This window comes from Panicum hallii, chromosome 3 (genome assembly GCF_002211085.1).
Source record: "Panicum hallii strain FIL2 chromosome 3, PHallii_v3.1, whole genome shotgun sequence".
Taxonomy (NCBI): domain Eukaryota; kingdom Viridiplantae; phylum Streptophyta; class Magnoliopsida; order Poales; family Poaceae; genus Panicum; species Panicum hallii.
The window spans coordinates 20,839,770-20,856,286 of NC_038044.1; the positions used below are offsets into that span (position 1 = coordinate 20,839,770).

Genomic DNA, 16,517 nt, shown 5'->3' on the forward strand with positions numbered 1-16,517 from the left:
CAAAACAATGTAATCCAACAATCATATTTTTTACTTTTCCATCAGTAAAAGATGTGGTTAGAACTATGCAAAATGCAATTTAGTAGGCATTTCCTTTACTTTTTCATCAGGTAATCACATGGTTACATCGAAGCAAAACAATGTAATTCAGTAGGCGACTTTTTCGTCCTTATTTCTTTTGCACTATAGGTACTCTAATCCATCTCCATTTTTCTTGTTACATTGCAGGTCACCAAATTATTCAGCAGTGAGGGGGACCCAGATTAGGTTATATGGTAGCGGATATTAGGCACTTCAACTATTAAGAAGGGGAAGGACATGCTATGTGCAGTCTGCGTGCAGTACATATTGCGTGGTTCATGCAGCTTTTGCAAAGCGTAACCAATCCAGTGCATAAGTCTGATGTGAACTGCTGGATATCTGTTCATGTAGTATTTTAAGAACAACCAAGATCTGAATCTGTTGGTCTGAGTGATTTTGCTGAAACCAATATGTGCTTTATATTAGGCAATAGTGGATCTGCTTGGGAAACCCTGATTAAAATTGTAGATTAGGTTCTCAAGTTATAGAGAAAATAGTGGATTTGTTATACATATGTACCATGAGTAATTTTTTTCTGAACTTCTATTGATTTGTTTCTATCATCAGTGAAAACCAGGGCTATGGTCGCCGTTGTCCATCTTGGAAAATTCACATATTTCTTCGGGCGGTAAACTCTGAATTGCCCCCTGAATAATAGAGAGTAAAAATAGAACTGTCATAAAGGGAAAGCTGAGTATGTAGAGTTTGCACTCTTTCCCAAAAGGGAATGGCCGTACAGCACGTCTAAAATACGGCCGGCCGTACGTTACCCGGATCCAATTTTAAATCCAGAAGACCTTATATTTTTGGGTAGGTTTTCACGACAACAGGTGTTTATTGTGTTTGCGTTGCAATATTACTGTACTGTAATTGTTCATTTACAACATAGCATGCAAATTCAGTAACATAGCCAACACGTGGTGAATAAATTCCAGAAGTGTACACACTGACATTAACAAAGATCAAAGATAGCATGAGCAAGTGGAGAATTATTCAATCTTGCATATAGCCGTGCATAGATGTGGACTAAAACCCAGACTGCAACGAAATGAAACAAGGTTGATGGGAGCATGTGTGGTATTCAGAAGGTGAGGCCACAGCCCTTCAGCTTCTCCTCGACAATGGAGTCCAACTGCTGCGCCATCTCAGCACTCAGGTGGTTCTCCCAATCTCCCACCTTCCCACGCCTGAAATATGTAGAATTCTCCATTGGAAACCCACCAATCAGATCAGCAACTCCAGTGGAGTTGACCTCCAAGCTTGTTAAATGCTCAAAGCTGCACAGCTTCACCACTTCGTCGACCACACCACTCCTCTCCTCGGTGTCGGTGAACGGAGCACCGAGGAACTCAGCGAGCCTCTTCACTTGTTTTACAGGATCTGACATCATCTCCTCGTACTTCAAGAAGAGAACCTTGTCCGGCCTTGCCTTGCTCTCATTCCAATACTCGAGATAGTGGTTCCAGATGGGGCCGCAAACAGAGATCCCTTCGCAGAATAAATGGAAAGACAAACCCAGCTCGATGAAGAGCTTCTCACTCATCCGATTCTCGAAGTGCCATTTGGACACAAACACATCCTTGGGGTCACGGCACATGTAGACGACCCGTGAACCAACGGCAGTCACCGATGCTGGCAGCAGCGGGAAAGGTAAGTGGGTGGCGAGGAGCCTCAGCGAGGAGATGGCTTCGAGTTCGGCAAGAGGCTGGATCCGCCGGTTAGGCAGCTCGAGGAACGGCACGGTGTCCTGAGGGTGGCGAGTGAGAAGGGGGTGATGAGCTAGCATGTGGCGGGAGCGGTTGGTGATCGCAAAGGCGAGCGCCTTCAGCCAGGTGGTGCCGCACTTGGGGTAGGTGGCAAGGATGATGTCGTCGGCCCTCGGCACGAACTCCTCCTGCACGAGCTGCATGCTCTTGAAGAGCTTGGGACTGACCCAGAAGTTTTGGTGCTGAACCAACGGTGGCATTTCGGAAGAAAGTAAGCTACCTTCTTCTTGCATGAGGCCTTTTTTCACATCCTCCTCCTCCGCCGTCCTGCACCTCGTCTTCTCATCCTCACCATGGATCGTGGCCATGACGAGCTATCGCTTTTCCTCTCTTCTCCCTAGCTAACCTCTATAAATGGAATGTATATGCGATCAGGTTGCTTGGTACCTTGGAAAGGCATGCATATATAGAGCCGAAGCCGATACATGTTTGAGTACCTTGCAATGTTTCTAAGTCATCCGACTAATCATGATTAGTCATGATTAATCGCGTTTATCAGTCCGCAATACTGATCATGCCTACCGATGCGATTATCTTGACTAGAAGTCTGGTCGTCCGACTAATCATCGACTACCCGTGATTAGTCGTCCGATTAGCATGGGGATGACCAGTTTACAACAAGTTTTTGGCAATTTTGAGTCAAAACTGGTAATTTTGTGGCCCATTAATGAATGAGTATTCTAGTCTAATGCTCTTTTAGTCAAAACTGGTAATTAATGAACTGGTAATTTGGTGAGGTGCCGCCGGTGGTGATGCCGTTATGGTGCGTTCGGAGGAGCCACTTGTGGTGTTGCTTAAGGCTGCTGCGGCGGGCGTCAAGTGACTAGGCCGCTGGCCTTGGTTCAGTGGTGGTGCTGGAGTTCCTCATCGACGGACAGCGAGGACTCGATGGCGAGGCATCCAACGACCCCAACCACCGGTAAAGCGACCACAACGGATGCGGTGGCCACAATGACCACATCGGTGTGCATTCATCCAGTGGCGGTGACCACGAAGCGGCGACCACGAAGCAGAAGGACGAGGTAAGCATCGTTGGTTGGTTGCAAAGAAATATAAGAGTCTAGGGTCCATTCTTACTCAGTGATGTGAGGTCGGTAGGCCTCTGCCTTCTTTCTTGCGCTCAATAGAGAGTCTAGGGTCCATTCTTAGTGATGTGAGGCCGGTAGGCCTCTGCCTTCTTTCTTGCTGATGACAGAAAAGTGAGGAAAACACTTGTTTATATATATGCCTAAGGAGCCAAACCACCAAGGGACACACCCCTTCGGGATTGGACCCTTCAGTGATTAATAATGTCATTAATAATTAATTGATTACAAATTGAGCACTAATTTAATTAATCTATTTTCTTCGTAACAGCAGGGAGTAAAAGGACTCGTGTACCGCGACCCTAACTCAATTAACTAGATCATAATGATTTAACTAAATCATGCCTATTTAGGTAATCGATGCCATAAACCATAGCACTGAATCCTGAATATTTTGGTATATTAGGCCAGAGATCCTTATATATGTTGAAAAAATTTAAAATCCAGAAGTCCTTATATTTTTGGGCAGGTTTTCACGAGAACTGGTGTTTATTTTTGTTTGCGTTGCAATATTATTGTACTGTAAATTGTTCATTTACAACATAGCATGCAAATTCAGTAACATAGCCAACACGTGGTGAATAAATTCCAGAAGTTTACACACTGACATTAATTAACAAAGATCAAAGATAGCATGAGCAAGTGGAGCGTTATTCAATCTTGCATATAGCCGTGCATAGAAGTCGACTAAAAACCAAACTGCAACGAAATAAGACAAGGGTGATGGGAGCATGTGTGGCAATCAGAAGGTGAGGCCAGAGCCCTTCAGCTTCTCCTCTACGATGGAGTCCAACTGCTGCGCCATCTCAGCACTCAGGTGGTTCTCCCAGTCTCCTACCTTCCCACGCCTGAAATATGTAGAATTCTCCATTGGAAACCCACCAATCCGATCAGCAACTCCAGTGGAGTTGACCTCCAAGCTTGTTAGATGCTCAAAGCTGCACAGCTTCACCACTTCGTCGACCACACCACTCCTCTCCTCGGTGTCGGTAAACGGAGCACCAAGGAACTCGGCGAGCCTCTTCACTTCTTTTACAGGATCAGACATCATCTCCTCGTACTTCAAGAAGAGAACCTTGTCTGGCCTTGCCTTGCTCTCATTCCAATACTCGAGATAGTGGTTCCAGATGGGACCCCAAACAGAGACCCCTTCGCAAAACAAATGGAAAGACAAGCCTAGCTCGACAACGAGCTTCTCAGTGACCCGATTCTCGAAATGCCACTTGGACACAAACACGTCCTTGGGCTCACGGCACATGTAGACGACCCGTGAACCAACGGCAGTCACCGATGCTGGCAGCAGTGAAAAAGGTAAGTGGGTAGCAAGGAGCCTCGGTGAGGGGATGGCTTCAAGTTCGGAAAGAGGCTGGATCTGCCGGTTGGGCAGCTCGAGGAATGGCACAGTGTCCTGAGGGTGGTGAGTGAGCAAGGGATGATCAGCTAACATGTGGCGGGAGCGGTTGGTGATCGTAAAGGCGAGCGCCTTCAGCCAGGTGGTGCCACACTTTGGGAAGGTGGCAAGGATGACGTCGGTGGCCCGCGGCACGAACTCCTCCTGCACGAGCTGGATGCTCTTGAGGAGATGGGGACTGATCCAGAAGTTTCCGTGCTGCACCAACGGTACGGAAGAATGTAAGCCACCTTCTTCTTGCGTGGGGACTTTTTTCACCTCCTCCTCCTCCCTGCTGCTCGCCTTCCCATCCTCATCATGGATCGTCGCCATGATGTCGACGAGATATCAGTTTTCCTCTCTCCCCCTAGCCTCTATAAATGGAATGTATATGCGATCAGGTATGGACGATGTACAATGCTTCGGAACTTGGAGCACCATGTGTATATATAGAGATGGTACGTGTTTGAGCGCCTCGAGGTGGTTAATGGTCAACGATTGCACCGGATCATTGGGTTCACATGCAACTGGTGCCCGATGATGTGCGCAACAAGTGAGTCACTAGTTCTGGGTTTTGACCATCTATATAGAATTGTCCTCGAGGTAACGTGGCTTGCCTGTTGCCTGCACGTATATTTTGGAATAGAAGACGTATCTTTTCCTTGATCCGGGATCCCAAGATCAAATCATGCGCGGCATACAAAATAAGTGGCGAATGATAAACAAGAACGTTATGTTATTGCCTTTCAATAGTGTATGCACAAGTCAAAAGTTGATGAACAATTTGCCGATCCGGTGACCCCAATCCAAGTCAGGCAACAGGGATGTATCTTTCACCGCAGTTTCCAGTATCAACTCTGCGGCAACTTTGGTTTGACGATGTATCTTGATTCAGAACAGTAAGTTTCATTTGAGCATGGAAAGGGTGTCTTCTCTGGTTTGCACAATTTTGCAAGCGACAGAAATGCACGGGTAGTTTGCTAGAAATATGATTGGTTCAAATATGTTTGGCGTCGCGACCTAGTGAACTCCCCCCCCCCCCCCAACCCCCAACACCCCACCCAAAAAAAATTCATCTCTTACAATGTCTCCAGAAGGCAGAAAGTGGCATGCATGCTGCATATATATTTTGGATGGAGCAACGTATCTTTTTTTTTATCAGGATCGGATCATGCACATATCAAAGTAGCGTAGAACATTGCCTTGAATCTCCAGGTGTACTGTGCCCATCCATGACAAGTTGATGCGTAAATTATTGATCTGTGGCAGGCGATCATCAGGCAACGGCTGTCCTCTTTATTTTATTTTAGTTAGTCTTCGGTGAGATAAGGTAGCAAAGCAAGCAAACCTTTTTCGCGTGTATCCCAGATTATAGGTTGACCTGTACTTTAAATTAGTGAGAACAGCTTTCGTGATTATTGCATCTTAACCCAGGCAATATGTTGGAACACAATTGTATGTTGCACCGCAGTTTCCATAGGACGCCTCTCCGTGGCTGCTTACACTCACTCTGCTTCAGAATATGACAGCATTTTTCTGTGGTGTGGATTGTCTAATAACTGGTGCCTCTAGTGTGGTTTTGCAATGATTTGCAGTGATATATTTTGCAGATTACAGTATCATAAGAAATTAAGAATCTAATCAGTGTGTATCTTTGTAACACCTCATTGTACAAAACTGCACTGCTCAGCCCTTTTGAGAGGCTGTCTGCTTACACATAGCACATAGCACATTGCTTACACTTTCATCTTCATTTTGTATAAAAGTGTTAACCTAAAGGTGCTATAGCTGGAGGATAAAGGCGTATGATAGCTCCAACCTTGCTCAACTACCAAGGTGCTACTAAACATGTGCACACGCGGTACTCATTGACCACAACTTGAGCACATTTATATTAAGTTGGGTGTCACATACCGTCCTCCTCAAAGGACCTGGCATCCTTATCGGTCCAACTCCACGACTACACTTCCAGCACCGGTGCCATATGCCATATCATGTGTCCTATACGAACCCACATATGCCATGTACCATATGCCCGCATGCTGATTCATATCCAGGAACGTTCCCCTCTTAGAGCACAACCGCACATCTAGTACCAATACCATATGCTATCTCGTGTATCCCACCCAGACCCACGTGCAACATGCATTATATATCTGAATGAGCTGTGGCTCGAGAATAAAGGCTTATATTTTAGCTCCATCCTTACTCAACTAGTAAGGTGGTACTTAACATGTGCATACGGCACTTACGGACCACTAACGAGCCACATTCATACTGGACCGGGTGTCACACTTCTCATCTAGACCATTGATGTGAAATATTGCACTACTACTCGAATAGATAGTACATTACACCTGCACACAGTTCATGCACCAAACTGATACGTAACCCAACCATGTTTCAAAAGTAATAATGATTTGTACGCCACTCAAAATCTATGAGATGCCTTGTTGTATCACTAAACTATAGGTTCTGATCAGTGTTACAGCTACCGATTTGGGGGGGAAATCAGAGGGGACTAGAACTTTCACGAATTTTGATTGAAATTTGAAAATAAAAATGAATTCTAGATTACCAGTATGACCATTTACCGGTCACCACCGGTAGGATCAAAATTTAGCAAAGACAAGCCAAAATTCAGAACCCTGGTTCTGATCTAGCAAGCCTCAAATACTATTTAGGAGTTTTTGTTTTACAATTGGGCTTTGCCCCCCCCCCCCCAACCCCAACCCAAAAAAAAAATACTATTCAATATCAGCATTTTAAACATTAAAACAATCACATTTGAATCATCTTAGTTAAATGCATCAAAATTACCGAATAGCTCAAAATTTGAGTGTGAATATTTCCGGTATTTCTCTTTAGAAGCCATCTTAATTTAGATCTCAGGTTCTCAGAAATTTTTTTTCACTAGGTAAGGCCAACAGAGGAACCCACCGATACCACCATGGCGCTCCTCACCTTGGAGCCCAAGCGAGTGCGCTCCTCACCTTGGAGCCACACCAACCGAGCTATGCTCGGCTCTCAGAGGTTTCGTTTAACTTTCGGCCTCAACAGCAACAAGGTTACATACAGCCATATAAACAGACAAATATCGAAACAAGTAGGCGGAGTTTATGCACCCACAGCTCCACTACCGTCCCCATTGGTGCTTTTCTAGGGTCTCAGGTAGCTGCGCCAAATTTAATAGAACCAAAACCCCAACTAACCATTCGTATCTTTCCTGTCTTGGGTAGAAAGCATGAACTCGACAACTTCTCTATCGCTTCCCTTACCATTGCGCCTCGAAGTGTTATTCTTGTCCATGACTCCATCAGTGGCCTATCTAGGATTTCACGGAGGGTATACCATAATATTTTTTTCCACTTGCAATTCAGTATAATTCATATAAAATTCAGTAATAAAATTTAAATTTTACCGAGAAATTCGATTACCAAGAATAAAAATTACATTCCAAGTCTTAAATTCAATAGTTAAATACCGATGTTGCATAAATTATAATACAAATAGTTCAAACATACTAGTTCAAATGAATAAAAGAAGCTACTCCTTGTCTACGATTTCTAAAGTTCATGAAAATCTCGATTATGTCATTTTCATCCACCTGTCATTTTCATCCACCTCAAAAAAAATATCTCGCTCAATGATTCCTAAAAAGAGAAGCAACATCCTCATTCCTCTTCATAGTTCAATTGTTCTAAAGAGTACAGACAAAGTATGAAAGTGCATCAATAATCAATTGATTCATGAATCCATAATTCCTATGTGCTACACTAATTTGCAATTGTCCAATTGTTCAATTACTATAAAAAACTAGTGAGCTATAACAGTTAGGGTCCATAAATTTGTGTGTGGAGCTGCCGAGCTAGGAGTGGAGGGCCGAGGCGTCGGCTGCAGAAGGAAGAGCCGCGGTGCCGCGTGGTATGGCAGCGGGCGCCGTCGGCTGATGCGGCGCAGCAGCACTGCAGCAGTGTCGATGTCGAGGCGGAGTGCTCAGCTGCGGCCTGCAGAGGGAAGCCTAGTGCGGATGCAGGGCTAGACGACGCGGCGCAGGGGCGAACCGGCATCCGGCGGCCGGCAGAGGCGGCGGCATCGCCCAATCCTGCAGAGCCGCGAGTCGCTCTCGCAGTGACGCGATGGGGCCACCAGGCGGTGCGTTCTTGAGTTCGTGAGAGCCTGAGAGGCTGTGAGTTATGCATATGGGCCTTAGACTTGGGATGGTAAATATTTTTTTCACTGGGTGCGCCAGAATATTTAGGTATGCCATGGCATATCCGGCCCACCCATTGGATCCACCCTCCATGGATGTAAGAACCATCCCCTAAAATGCTATGACGTGTATAGAAAATCCCATCTAGCTAACTATTGCACCTACCAATTCAATTTTTTTCAGGTCAAAAAGAAAAGGGTTCGTTTCGTAGTATATGCTTTTCCATTCTATAGACCAGTAGTCACAGTGACATTCCAAGCATGAGCTGACACGGTGCCGTGCATTTTAGCTATCATGCACATGTGTTGAGCTGCTACAAGTTTCAGAATCTGATTCCATTTTTCTTTTTCAACTGGGTTCGTCTAATGTTGTGAGCATTTCTTAATTATTAGTAGTCCCCCTGGACCTCCACCTTTGTTTCGATCGCCGGAGCCGGCCGGCTGCTGGATTATATTTCATGCCGAGTTTTTCCAACGGGCCGGCGGCGAGGACAGATTCGATCCACCCGTGAGCACGCAACGTAACCTGTCAGACGGCGCGCGCGGAAGAGGCGAACCCGATCGAAGCGACGCAGCAGCATCTCTCGCAAGTTTTCTTAAAGAAAGCCGGAACGAATATTTACATGTGTGCGCAGATGCACGGCGGTTCCGGCGGCTATATATATGCATATATGTGCATCTCATCACCGGCGAAATCGTGTGTAGATCGATCACCGTGCTATAAGCTAGAGATCTTCAGAAGATTAGAACGAGACAGGGAGAGCTGAAGCTGAGCACGTAGTTTGTGAAACTAGAAGAACGTGAAAGGACATAATGGAGGGCGTCAACCACAAGAACCTGCAGCCTCCGCTAGGTGATGATGCGTGCATCAGCATGGTCGCCTTTTCTGATTCTCGTTTAATTCAACTTCCGACTGCTCTTCTCTTGAGCTTTGCTGCTGATGTGCGGTTGGTTCTGATCACCAATTCAATTAGGCTACCCGACGGTGGATAATTCGGAGCAGCAAGGAGCGGCGGCAGCGCCGCGCGGAGGACGAGCAAGAGCTCGGGGACGGAAGACTAGTTTCATCGATGGATGGTAAGTTCCAGTACTTGCTGCTTGGCTTGGGCACTAGTCCACTGGAGTTTAGAATTCGAGATGCTCACATTTCTGAAATGTGAACATGTGTGTCAGTGCCTGATAAGTGGTAAACCGCGTCCATCGTACTAGATTTTATCCTACGGCGACTGACAGCGATGCGTTTGGTTCCATGTTCTGCAGCATTGCCGCGCTGTGCTGCTGCTGGCTCTGCGACCTCTGCTGCGACTAGAGCAGAGCAAACCTCAAGCACGCACACAGCAGGATTACAGACCGAGGGCGTGTGTGCGGTGTGCCTATGTATATGTTGAGCAGTTAAGGAGCAGAGAGCGTTTAGCATGGCATCAAGGGTGCTGTAAAAGTTCTACACATTTTATGTTTGATTGTGCAGCTCCTAGTTTTGTTTCTTCTTATGATTGTTTTAAGCGTGGTTTGTGTGGATTTTAGCTGTATCATTTTATTTCTTTGTTGGAAGAAAGTGAACAGGTTCTATTTATTTATGCGTCTGCATAGTCGACATCGGAAGTAGCTCCTCTGCGGTGCTGCAGAGGAGGCTCATCCGTCCACATCAAGCCATCCTGGTGTCTCCAACATTCTTCCTCCAGCTCGAGAGGTGTTGTAACATGTATAAAGGAAAATAATAATCCAAGTTAGGGTGAAACCCCTCCTATTCACTCAAAAAAGAAAGTTAGGGTGAAGAACTCGCCTTGGCCATTACGGAAGAGCACGACCTGTGTGCAGACCATAACCAAAAACTAAATACGCAATGGCCAATAACAACCCTACTTTTGGATCCACTTTAATTAAAGGACTAGGAAATGTCACTTATCATCTTGCACTATATGTCTATATATCACTAGCAGAAAACGGACAATTCCTGACAGCCAAAAACAGAAGGGGAAAGCCCAAAACACCAATAGGAAATCAATTTCTCTTGTCAAACCATCAGGAATCTATCCTTAGGACTTGCTTGCTTCCTCCCACCATACCACAACATCGCACCCAATTGTTTATTTGCGGCTTTGAATTACTACACTCAAAGTGTTTAATTGTCATGCGGGTATTTTTCAATCAGTTTTCACTTAATTTTGAGCCAATGGCAAAATGACACTTCACAAAAACTGATATGAAATGCGGACGATATAGATTTCATTCTCAATCAAAAATAGCAAGATACAGCGCATTTATAAAAATTAAAATGGATGAAAGACAGAAAGAAAATCACTCAGATTTCCAAAACCCTTTCTCAATTAAAAAAATGCAAGATGCAACACATAATAAAACGTAAATCACAGAAAGGAAACCTACATAACACAAATTCGCTCAAAAAAAGAAAACCGCAAATCAAGTATTTTCAGAGCAACGAGCCCATATGGTAGGCGTATGTTATGATGTTTTTTCATCTATTTGCATTTTAGGAATTTCCATCTAATAGCCCATTTGGTAGGCGGTAGTTACATTCAGCCTATTTGCATTTCAGGAATTTCCATCTAATAGCCCAGATATCCATCTAGTAGTATCTTCTAGTCTGGGCTACTTGAACTGGGCTGCAGATCATTCTTCGTAAATGGGCCGACAGATCACTCGTTGTTCTACCAGCCCGGGCTAGCACAAGATCAGTCCAGCTCCACGTTGCCCTTTCTCCCCCACACTCGCCTCGCCTGCCCCCTCCGATCGATCGAGAGAGGAAAAACAATGGCGATGGCGGCGGCGAGGAGAGCCCTCCTGACCCACCTCCGCGTCCCGGTGGCGCGTCCCGCGGCGGCGGCGGCGGCGGCGGGAACCGTCCCCGTCGCGGCCCGGAGGCTCCTGTCCTCGACTACGGAGGAGACGAAGGGGTCGTTCCTGGACAAGGGCGAGGTCGCCGACCGCGTCGTCTCCGTCGTCAAGAACTTCCAGAAGGTTGAACCCGCAAAGGTGAGCGCGATCTATCTCGGCGCGGCGGACGCTTGTGCGGCCGCCCGTACGGTTTGTTAGGTTCGTGGATCCGGATCTGTGCTGGAGGGTTTACATAGGGTTTTGAGCGTGCGTCGCCTGATGTTGACTTAGTGTTATCGAGTGAATTAGGCGGTCCACGAAGAGCTAGGTGTAAATGTGCAAGAGGTTGTGAACCTTTAGTCGAGAAATCAAGTGATCTTAGCAGTTCTTCGATTGGAGATGGAAGGCTCATGGAGAAGGGGATAGAGGACTCCATAGCCTCTTTACTGTAGAAGATTCAAGCTGATAGTTATACATATGCTTGATTCAGAAATTTCGAAGTTCCTTTATTACGGATCAATCTGTCTCTCCGTGGACCCTGGATGTGCACGAGTATCATATCCATGTGTGGGTTAATCGATTTCATAATACCATTAGTAATCCTCTTGCCCCTTGATTTGTGGAAATGTTGTGTGTTACCTTGTGCTAGGGCTGTGTTTACGTAGCTCACTGTTGAATTTCCGGTAGTTGTGCAGTTCTAAGACCCTGTTTGGCCGAGCTTTCAGAGCAGCTTCTAGGCTGAATCCAGGAGCTCTACCAAATAGTTTTTCAGCGAGAAATGATTCTATGCTGATTCTATGAAGTGAGTGATGCTCTGAAATAAGCTAAGGGGCTGCGAGTTGAAAAAACTAGCTTCACCTGATTCACTTCTCGCATAGAATCCCCTTTTCCATAAAATTTATCATAGAGAATCACTTTCATCACTTCTCCCAGAATCAGCTCCTATAGAGAAATTGAAGAAGGTGGTGCTCTACCAAACAGGCTCTAAATATACAATAGCTTCTGCAGTCTTTGTTGCCCCGTTTCTTTTGTAGAATTGAGGAGCTTGTGATCAAATGAGTACTAAGCCTAATCTCATGATTGTGAAGTGGTCAAGTGGTGATTGAACTGACAAATCTATGCTTAGATGGCTGCCTGAGGTCTTGTCTACCATATGGGATTGGAGCCAGTTTCTTATTATTTATTATTTGTAATGGTTGGGTGTGTTTGATGGCAAACCCAAAATCACCTAAGTGTGTAATGTGTTAGTTTTTCCACCTAATTTTTTGTGGGAGTTTATCAATGAAAATTGTTTTCACGATGTATTGAATTCCTGTTTGTAGGAGCTGACTGTCATTCTTTTGTTAAAAATTGTAGTGCATGTTTTGTGTTGTGATACAAGCACCAAAATTCCAAATGAAAACAAATTATCCTTCCGTGGCTCAGGTTTGAAGTGAGTGTAACAGCTACCCATTTGGCATTTAGTGCTAATTTATTATTAGTTGCCACTGGATGTTAGCAACCAAGGTTCGCTTTGTTAGATTATTATCCTGTACTGCTGGTTCTATTCACATTTTTTTTCAACTATGATACATGCTTGCTTTGATTCATTTCCCTTTTTTGGCTGCCTAAACTTGGCATGTAGTATTTTTTTATACAAAACTTGCAGTGATTTAGTATGGTGAATGTTAAGAGGGTAGGAATCCATAGTATTGTAGATGTAGATGAACCATCATTTCTCATTTCTCCATCAAATTTTGCAGGTGACACCTACTGCTCATTTCCAGAAGGACCTCGGGCTCGACAGCTTGGACACCGTCGAGGTTGTGATGGCGTTCGAGGAAGAATTCGGCTTCGAGATCCCTGACAACGAGGCAGAGAAGATTGACTCCATCAAGTCGGCGGTTGACTTCATCGCCTCACATCCACAGGCAAAATGAGAGCATTTCTTGTTTTCCCGTCTCAGCACACTTTCACATCCAGAACTCGTGTGCAGACACGGAAACAATTTTCTGTAGCCTGCCCCAGCGGGTGTATGGCCTGAAGCTGTTCCACCTGCACCTGCTGATGGATAGGAAGCCAGTTCTTTCTCTTTATCGACCATGTTGAAATAAACCGTGTACCAATTGGTTGTCGCGCTTTTGTGACCCCGTTTGCAGGTGTTGGAACACCTTTTGCGGCCAAACTTGTGTACAAGGTGCGTGAAAGTCCTTAGTAGCACATTAATCCATAGATATATTCGGATGTGTTTTCTTCCTTCTGTGTTTCCTGTAGTCCTGTGTATAGACTGCCAAACGGGCATTGTCTAATGGGTCGCACGGGACACGACATTGAAAAACACTGCACGAACGTGACCTGACCCGACGTGATTAATGCCAGTGCCAACACAGCACGACCGTAGTGCTGTGCGTGGACCGAAACACTGACACTGTGTGCTAGTACAGGCACAATGCGACTAATAGGCCGCACGATTCGGCCCGTCAACAGCTCATAAATGCTTCATATATACTCCACTCCCTCACTCAAACCCTAATCCATATCCTACCAGTCAGCCGCCGCCGCTCTGTGGCCGGTGGCCTCCTATCTTCCTTCTGAGCTCCCGGTGATGCATCCCGACAGCGGATGCCACGAGGACGACGGCGTGCTGCAGATCCATGGCTACCTCCCCATGACCCTCCTCGTCGCCGCCGCCGTCTGTGGCCTCCTCGCATCCCTCGCCGGCGGCCTTCCTGTATCCCTTGCCGTCATTGCCGCCTCGTCAAGCTTTCTGGGTCGCGCGCGCCGCCGGTGGCCTCCCCACGTCCCTCGTTGTTGCGCGCACCGCCATCGAGCATCGGGCTCGGGCCAGCATAGGCACGGCGGTCCGGCGTGCCCACAGTGCCGACACAGCACGACTAGCGCACTGCCGTGCCTGGGCCGCGGGAGCGGCACGGCATGCCGGCACGTCTAGTTCATCGTGCCTAACCGTGTCATGCTCCATCATGCCATGCTCAACCGTACTGGTGCCGTGTCGTGCTGGGCCTCCCATTTGGCCATCTATGTAACTTCGCGATGCTGCTTATGTAAGTGTATATGGGATGAATGATAGGATAAGCGTGCACGGAAAAGAGAGGGTTCCGTTTGGCTGGGCTTCAGCCGGCTCCGGCTCCATTACTGTAGCGCCAGAGGAGCCGGAGCCGGTGGATGGCTTCTTGTGGTCTTGTGAGAGGGAGGGCAAGGAGGGGAAAATGAGCTTCAATAATGAACAGTACATAAACAGTGTTCCGCAGTACCTGTGTTAGATGTTAGATGAACAGTGCGCTCTACAGTACATGCATTGGATGTTAAATGGAGCCGGAGCTGGCTGAAGCCCGGCCAAATGGGCTCATAGAAAAGCTGGCTAAGATCTTTGAGTTGTGTGAGAAGCGGGAGATTGCCGATTCTGAAATGAAAATAGTTTTCTCTTCAAGAAAAAATGAAAATAGGCAATTTCTTTTTGGAGCTAGGGCGTCCTTGACGGGTAGTCATGGAGAGCAGAGTTCAGTTTCCCAGTTGGAGCATGAAAATGTGAGTGCGTGGTGACTGCGAGGATGCTAGGTTCTCTGCACACTTATGTGCTCACCGGGAGAAATGGACATAGCAGAACTGTCAACTGCAGTTGTCGACAAAATCTAGGCACAAGCTTCCCGGCGGCAGGAGTGGCGCCGTTGACGAGTTGACGACGACACCTACGGCAGCTGAAGATTTTGGATTCCTAGCGCAGATACTACGACAGAGGTCACGGATGTAGTCACGGGAGATGGTCGCGCGTCAGGCAAAACCCAACTCAAACCACACCACTCCATTCGATTTCGATGCCTGCCGAGTGCCAATGACAACAGAGAGTTCAAAAGCTAAATGCCCTCACGATTTTTGAAAATTTCAAAAGTCAACAATTCAAGAGTGTCCAGAAGCTTATAAACGTGATGCAGACTGCGGCCTGCCCTCCTCTTCGCTTGCCTGTTGCCTCTACTGCGCACGCGATGCGATCCATGAAGACGGCATGGCGTCCGGTTTGTGTGATCCCGCCAGCCGTCGCATGGGCAGCACGCCTCTACGAAAGCTCAGTCTCTAGCGACGCTTTCCCCCATCCAAGTGGCCACACGCGGGCTCGCCAGCCTAACAGCAGAGCAGGCGGTGCATGCTCGCATCTGCCGCCACGCTCCTGTTAGACGTCCTATGATCTCTCACACACGCACTGACGGAATTATATAAGATAACTCGTGAGCACGAACAGCAGACGGTGGCGACGAACGCCTCGACCGCAGGACAGCCTATACGTTGGCTGTTATTCAAACTCAAACAACTCGAGAAGAATACATCCAGAGATTACATGCCTTTTAATAGCCCCTCGGCGACGCATGCAGCGCCCACGCAACGCACTCGTCGAACTTCATGCGCACGCGCACGTACGCGCTCTCCTGCCTGGCGAGACGGCCGTCTCCACAAGCAACAAACTCTTCCGTGAGAACCGGTCTCCAGTGCTGATCCACAAGCTAGCTTGTTGCGCTCCTCCGCGGCTGCTGCCAACGGCCTTGCCATCCCTGCACTTCCCTAACAAAACTGCCAGCACGTATGCACAACGTGCTGGACTCAACCTAGATCAGATGCAAACGCGAGCACGAACTCATGCATCATCGTACACACTACAGACTCACACACATGCATGTCACGGCCACAAACACATGACGTGGTGTATTCTAACAAACTCCTCCGAAACCACGGCATCGCCGCACATCCTGACATACAGGACGCCGGCTCCGAGTCGACTGTCACGGGGAGGGCCCCTTCTTCGTCTCCGGGGCCGCCGCACGCACACACGTCGTCGAGTCACCCGCCAGCCATGCACCCACACGAGCTAGGTTTATTCCTAACAATATCCCCTTAAACCCAGCGCTGCCGACATCGAGCCTTCACAGCAGAGTTTGCTCCTCCTCGACGTCCGCAGTGGCCGCCATGACGGCCTCCTTCTTGGGCTTGCGGCAATCCCGGGCAAAATGACCCCGAATCCCGCAGTTGAAGCATTTGCTGATGGTCGACTTCTTCCGTTCCTTCTTGTCCGCATCCGCAAGCAAAAGCTTGTCGGCCTAAACCCCATTCGCCACCTGCGTGCCGATGATCTGCACGCGCCGTCGTGAACGCTCGTCGAAC

At 47.1% G+C, this 16,517-nt stretch overlaps 2 protein-coding genes and 1 long non-coding RNA gene across 3 annotated transcripts; 2 read left to right on the forward strand and 1 right to left on the reverse strand.

Annotated features, from left to right (window-relative positions):
* Nucleotides 1-1,032: 1,032 nt before the first annotated feature.
* On the reverse strand, nucleotides 1,033-4,719 carry LOC112885332. The gene is made up of 2 exons (XM_025950971.1): nucleotides 3,678-4,719; nucleotides 1,033-2,161 (listed from the first exon to the last, which is right to left on the reverse strand). Exons 1-2 carry the CDS (start codon nucleotides 4,653-4,655, stop codon nucleotides 1,163-1,165), a joined length of 1,977 nt encoding a protein of 658 aa, XP_025806756.1. The 5' UTR covers nucleotides 4,656-4,719; the 3' UTR covers nucleotides 1,033-1,162.
* A 4,523-nt stretch (nucleotides 4,720-9,242) lies between these two features.
* Nucleotides 9,243-10,208, forward strand: LOC112883821. The gene is made up of 3 exons (XR_003226968.1): nucleotides 9,243-9,387; nucleotides 9,509-9,611; nucleotides 9,795-10,208. It is a non-coding gene; the product is annotated as an uncharacterized LOC112883821 (long non-coding RNA).
* Nucleotides 10,209-11,237: 1,029 nt separating this feature from the next.
* Nucleotides 11,238-13,604, forward strand: LOC112883933 (acyl carrier protein 2, mitochondrial-like). Its single transcript, XM_025949202.1, has 2 exons — nucleotides 11,238-11,528; nucleotides 13,112-13,604. Exons 1-2 carry the CDS (start codon nucleotides 11,307-11,309, stop codon nucleotides 13,286-13,288), a joined length of 399 nt encoding a protein of 132 aa, XP_025804987.1. The 5' UTR covers nucleotides 11,238-11,306; the 3' UTR covers nucleotides 13,289-13,604.
* The last annotated feature ends 2,913 nt before the right edge of the window (nucleotides 13,605-16,517 follow it).

Coding starts and splice junctions, on each gene's coding strand:
- LOC112885332 (XM_025950971.1), bottom strand. CDS start 4,655: ATGGCGACGATCCATGATGAGGATGGGAAGGCGAGCAGCAGGGAGGAG. Junction 2,162..3,677: donor AGGGCTCTGGCCTCACCTTC/TGATTGCCACAC, acceptor GAAAAGCGATAG/CTCGTCATGGCCACGATCCA.
- LOC112883933 (XM_025949202.1), top strand. CDS start 11,307: ATGGCGATGGCGGCGGCGAGGAGAGCCCTCCTGACCCACCTCCGCGTC. Junction 11,529..13,111: donor AGAAGGTTGAACCCGCAAAG/GTGAGCGCGATC, acceptor CAAATTTTGCAG/GTGACACCTACTGCTCATTT.